The 6,120-nt window shown below is 40.3% G+C and overlaps 1 protein-coding gene across 1 annotated transcript; it reads left to right on the top strand.

The window, feature by feature from the left end:
• Nucleotides 1–306: 306 nt before the first annotated feature.
• Nucleotides 307–5,680, top strand: vps25 (vacuolar protein sorting 25 homolog). The gene is made up of 6 exons (XM_041962926.1): nucleotides 307–397; nucleotides 2,024–2,169; nucleotides 2,816–2,869; nucleotides 2,971–3,059; nucleotides 4,526–4,601; nucleotides 4,820–5,680. The coding sequence occupies exons 1-6, from the start codon at nucleotides 351–353 to the stop codon at nucleotides 4,930–4,932; spliced, it is 525 nt and encodes a 174-aa protein (XP_041818860.1). The 5' UTR covers nucleotides 307–350; the 3' UTR covers nucleotides 4,933–5,680.
• Nucleotides 5,681–6,120: the final 440 nt, after the last annotated feature.

Below are 6,120 nucleotides of genomic sequence, written 5' to 3'. Positions count from 1 at the left end.
GTATTAGGGTTGAAATTTTAGTTCATTTGTCATGCAGGATCAGGGTTTAAAAACTTCCAACTTAACACCAGTACAAGTACCTCCAGATTTACAGTACTTCAGCAAATACACGCAACATTAGTAGTTTCACTGTTGGTAATTCATAATATAAACCTCAGTTCCATTTTTAAGGTTTAGAATTGATGCATTCATGTTTTTACATTTTTTCTAACATTTGTTTACATCTATGTGTATTCATATTTATTTTCATTTTAGCAGGTTATTGGTAAATCTGTGTAGTTAGTCGGAACCATTTGAGAGGTTGGACGCGCTTCCGGAAGCTGTCAGCTGTGAACACCGCATCAACTGCAATGAGTTTTGAGTGGCCCTGGCAATATAATTTCCCACCGTTTTTTACGTGAGTCAGCCTTTTCTGAACCGTATCTAAACGACTGTTTTATAAATATTGATTAATTCTGCTCCTTAGCCTCCACTGTTCACATGTTAGTGAATCGAAGTGTGTTGATTTGCGAGCTACCATCATGTTAGCCGGCTAACTGGCTAAACAAAACAGATTGCTAGGGAAGTGGATGTGCACACCTTAGGTTAGCGTCTGGCTTTCTAAGTTTATGTAACAGCTTCACTTGTTTACATTCAGCGTTTCATTAATGCTCAACTTCATGCGAATATTTAGAAACATCAACATTAATTTATGGTGGTGTGTGCAAGTTTTAAAGAATTACTTTAGCTGTTAGCTCTAGCTAGCTGTTTAAATAGCCAACACTGGCTCAGCCTCAGCTGTCAGCCTCCAAAACACTAATATGATACTTACATGTTCACCACCTATTAGCCGGTGTTACAACTAATTGTGTGTAATTATCAGATTTCTATGATTTGGCTTGAAATTTCAGCTATATATTGCCTTTTTTAATCATGGCAACACGGTATGTTATAATTGCTGGTACAGTACCAACATTTGTGACCCGACAGATATGAACTGGGTCACAAATTTTGCTAGCTGCTAAAGAATTGTGACCCCTGAGTGTTTAGATATGGTCTTAACCTCTGATAGCTGAGACAGCAGAAACATGGTGGCCAGTAGTGTATAGGTGTGTCTGCATGGCACAGACACCTCACCTGACAGCAATTGAGCAGCACATCAGTCTTTCAGGGTCACAGATTTTGATGGAACACTGGTTGGATATTAGTAAGACCTCAGTGCCGAAATTCCCTGAAAGCCGACTGAACACTGATACCAAGCAAACACAGGGAACGTAATCATTTCATGTGCGTGTTTTGTACTGTGCGTTGATTAATGTGCACTGGCTGTTGAAACGTGTTCCTCTCACTTATATATCACTGCTAATGTGTGATTGGTGTGTTGATTTGTGTCTGCTGTGTTTTTTTTCCTCAGAAATGCTGATTATTCCATTCAGATTATCACAAGATAAAAAACAGGCCTCAAACAGAACATAATGTAATAGCCTGTATGCACTATTTCACTGCTAACTGATTCCCCTAAGCATGCTCTCTGACTGAAAGTACGCTGCACTTTCTGTTTATGTGGTCAGGGCCTGTTTTTCATGGTTTAGACTAGTCCCCTTAGTGTGTTTAGGAATGAGATGTTCAGTATGTGATTGTTGAACATCTCAATCCTACACCAGGGCAATAATCTGCTGCTATGACAGCCTCCACCCTTCTAGAAAGGCTTTCCGCCAGATTTTTGAACCTGGCTGCAGGGATTTGCTCTCATTCAGCCACAAAGGCATTAATGAGGTCCAGTCCTGATGTTGGCTGATAAGATCTGGCTTGCAGTCGGTGTGCTAATTCACCTCAAATGTGTTAGATGGGGTTGAGGCCACATAACACACACAAACACACATGGAAAAAGAAAAGGAGAAGGCACAAATTCAACTCATCGTGGTGGGTGGACATGCCTAAATGAAACACTAAATGTAGACATGGACTGACTACAGTGTTGTTGGCCTGCTGTTTGCCTTGTGCCGACTGTGCTAACACCTTTTGCTCGTCTCTTTCTGGACAGGCTACAGCCCAATGTTGATACAAGACAGAAACAGCTGGCGGCATGGTGTTCCCTGGCTCTGTCGTACTGCCGGCATCACAAGCTCTACACCCTGGACGTCATGGAGGCTCAGGAAAGCCCCGTGTTCAACAACAAGAAGATAGAACGTATCCTAACAGTTCACCTGTGGTTCAGTGAAGGCCAGCATTATAGCATACATCAAACTCCTGAATCCAAGATCCTTTCATGAATGGTTTCCTTTCAAACACCAGTGTCAAAGCCATATCGTGGCTCATGTTTGTGTAGGTTGTTTGATTTGAATCGCTAGTTGAAGGTTTGTAGGCTGCCTCCTTTATGAGGACATAAGTTACACTTAACCCATGATTTTCATGTTCACAATCATGGAAGGTTTTAAATGCTTTTTGGTATAATGCCGCCTCGATAGCTGCCCTCTACAACACTGCAGCAGCCTTTGTTATGAAATTTGAATTCAATGCTTAAAGATGCACACAACTCATTCAAAAACAGTTAGCTATCTCCTAAATATAAAAGAGCTATGTGCCGAGTTGCAGTATTGGTAATGTAGGCATCAGGATTTGACAAGGAAGAATGTGTGGATAATATCTCTGGTTCTTCTGCATTGATTTTGATCCTTTTTTTTTTTATTTAGTCAAATAATTTCTTAATTCCTCTATTTATGCATTGAGAGCCAGATGAGACAGTTTGACATTTAAACGGACATCAAGTGACAGTACTGATGTGCTCCTCTACATTTGTTGCTTTTTTTTTTGTTTGACCTTAACTGAATTTCAGGAAAACTGTCAATGGAAGCAATTCAAGTTGTGTTTGAGGAATTGAGGAAAAAAGGTACATTTTGTCCTGCCTCGATGTTTGTGCAGTGTTGAGACTAAGAATGCTTTTCTCGATGTCTCACTGTGAAGTCATTTCGTTGTGTTGTCTGACCCCAGGGAACCTGGAATGGCTGGACAAAAACAAGTCCCGGTGTTTAGTCATGTGGAGACGACCGGAGGAATGGGGCAAGTTAATATACCAGTGGGTGAGTCATCGAACTTCAGACACATACTGTGCTGTCTGCGAAACTGTACATCTTTGCACATGTGTGGGGTTGATAAAGGAGAAAATCAAAGAAGAAAGTGTTCTCTAAAGGAGTAAACAAGGGTTAATTTTTAAATTTGAAAGCAGTGTAATTTGCTGCCATCAGAGCATGTTGTTCAGTATTATTTTCACAGCTAGATTTCCGCCAGTTTCTTGCACATGTATACATGTAACCAGGTTTTTAATCAGCTTTTTACACGTGTGCATGTGCAAGACAAAGACTTCAGACAGGGTAAGTATCGCTGGGACAAATAATTGCTGTCAAAATGAAAGAGAAAGGAACATGAAGTAGTCTGCTTATGTGTAAATAAATCTGTTTCCACTACATGACATCTGACTGTTTATAAGGGAACGCATAAGAGCTTTTCCTCCCACCAGCCCTGTGAAACACACAAATGATCAGGAAGCACACAGACACTTTGCAGCCTATTCATACTACAAATTACTAATTATAAATATAAAATTGCCTATATTTCATCGGAAAAGAGCACATACACTAAAAAAACAACAACATAAATAAAAAGGTGATGGACGCTGCAGTGGCTACAGTATGCATACATAAATATACTGAATAGCTTAATACTTCTTATACAATCAATGGCAGAATGTAGCCACTGCAGAATGTGCATCACCAAGGCAGACGGTACATATACTTCTGCAGTTGCTGCAGATGTCTGTGGGTGTTGAGGAGGAACGTAAACACACAAACAGGATTATATATTGATGTCAGGCTGATTTTCACTACCTGAGTCGGTTTCAACAACTTAACATGGTGATTCAAAGTGTGTAGAAACTAGCTAGCAAGTGAGCAGAGAAGTGGAAATGATTGCTAAAGTAATGGATAAATGGTTGAATCTTATCGTATTTATTCAACATCATCCTGTGTTGTTGTTTTTTTTTCAAGTTTTAGTGGACTAAAAGGGCTGGGCAATATAGTCTTAGTCAAAGAAAATCATATAGTTATTTTGGTTTAGTTTTAGTCAATGAAAACTGTTCATATTTTCAGTCATTGAATCAAATTGAACATTTCAGTAGTCAAGCCAAAACCAAAATTTTTCATAATTTTAGTCAAAGTTATTTTACATAAGGGAAATACCGTCTTGTTTCTGTAAATACTCACCAGAGCACCAAGTGTGCCGAATCTGCAGCTGGAGCGAGCCTTTTTGAACATTTATGCCTTATCAGGAGCGAATATGATCGGAGCTGAGCGCCTGCACCTTATTAAATGCTCTGTCCTCCAGATCTCATTCCTCAGGCATAGAAAATACATCTTTTCTCAGAAAAAGGACTCATCCAAAGAGAGCAAGCGTCCTGCTTGTTCCTCACTGTCAGAGGAAAACAGTTGTCATCAATTCTGATGCTGAGAATGATCGGTCTTCTGTTGTTTTTTTTTAAAAATCATTTTAGGTTTCCAAAAACGGGATGGTCAACTCTGTGTTTACGCTTTACGAGTTGTCCAATGGTGACGACACAGAAGGTGAAGGTATGGTGCCATTAAAATGTTAAGATGAATCAGCATGAATAAATTTTTATCAACATATTTAAATGTAATGACTTAGAGTTAGCATGTGTAAAGTGACATCTTTTTAAATAATTTCTCAAATGTAAAGAAAGGTGTAAAGCACTTTGTAACTTTGTTTTGAAAGATGCTGCATAATGGTAGATTATTCTTATTGTGGCTTCTTTCATCTGTTTCTGCAGAGTTCCACGGTTTAGAAGAGTGGATGCTGCTGCGCTCCTTGCAGGCTTTACAAACAGAAGGCAGAGCAGAGATCATCACCATGGATGATGGAAAGGGGGTGAAATTCTTCTGAAACGGTGCTGGAATCACACACACTCTGTCTGGGAGCTGTCATACTGAACCTTACAGGCAAATTCTAAGATTTAGCCGTTTAAGACTAAACAAGGTTCACCTCAATGTCCAGGCCAGAGGATGCTGGTCCTGCAGTTGCCTTTCGGTTTGCCCAAGTTCAAAGCCTTGTCTTATTGGAAGAGAACTAATATCATTTCTAAGTGTTGGGGGGGAAAGTACTTAAGGTGACACCGTGTTTAAAGCTGTCACTGTTTTTGAGGTAACGTTTGTTGCCGTTAAACCATGCAATGAATCTATCAGGGTGAACACTATCATAGCTGAATATTCTTGGGGAACTTCTGTCCCCACCAGCTGTAACTTTGCTCCTTCTTTATTGTAAATACGACCAGTTTTATCCAGATTTTCCCTCTTAGCAAATTTCCTCGGTATAATTAGCTCTGGACCCTTTGCTCGGCTGTTGTTCCTCTGTTCCAGCCAGACATCCCAAAGAAACACACCACACAGGGGGACTTTTTATTTTGAGAATAAATGCTTCCAGAAGAGGAACTCCACAGAGACTCGGACCACCAATCCTGGCTCATCTCAGCTGAGTGTAATAATAGTGGACTTCGTGTACAGATTGCTGTCGTCCTATTATTGTGCAGTAGCTACTGTGACACTCCTGTTATGCTCTCTCTTGCTCTCTTTCTGTGTATATCCAACCTCCTTTTTTCATATCCTGTAGAAAAATAAATTAGAAATTTGCTAAATTTGCTTGTTTTTCTGAAATGCCTTGAACACTCCTGTGTGGCCCTGGCTGATAAAGGTGTCCACTTTCAGCAGCAGCATGTTCTTCGGTGTGGCTCCCTCTGCAGGTGAGGTCAGCACGCTGCACATCCTGACCTCGGGCTGAATATCTCCCTCATTCATGTTGATCAAATGACGACAGACTGAGAGAAACACGTAGTGAAGTGACTCTCCAGTTTATCTTAATTCAGAGAAAAGAAGAGACGCTGCGGTCAATGACGCACCAACTAGAAAAGGAGACTTTCCTGGGAAGTCAACAGCAGGACGTTTAGGTGGACGTCTGGCACCTGTCCACCTAATCAGGGCAAGGAAATGTGGAACATCAAATGTTTGGGTCATGTTTTTTCTACATCTCATGCAGTTTACAATTAGATTTTAAAGATGATCCAGAAATCTTTTTGTC

Source organism: Chelmon rostratus, chromosome 21 (genome assembly GCF_017976325.1).
Source record: "Chelmon rostratus isolate fCheRos1 chromosome 21, fCheRos1.pri, whole genome shotgun sequence".
Lineage (NCBI taxonomy): Eukaryota > Metazoa > Chordata > Actinopteri > Chaetodontiformes > Chaetodontidae > Chelmon > Chelmon rostratus.
The sequence above is the reverse complement of the archived record's forward strand: the minus strand, read 5'-3'. Positions and strand labels throughout refer to the sequence as shown.

What these genes read in the sequence shown, in the direction of transcription:
- vps25 (XM_041962926.1), top strand. Translation starts at nt 351, where the DNA reads ATGAGTTTTGAGTGGCCCTGGCAATATAATTTCCCACCGTTTTTTAC. An exon ending in CAACAACAAGAAGATAGAAC is followed by an intron (nt 2,170 to 2,815) that starts GTATCCTAACAG and finishes ACTGAATTTCAG; the next exon opens with GAAAACTGTCAATGGAAGCA. An exon ending in TGAGGAATTGAGGAAAAAAG is followed by an intron (nt 2,870 to 2,970) that starts GTACATTTTGTC and finishes GTCTGACCCCAG; the next exon opens with GGAACCTGGAATGGCTGGAC.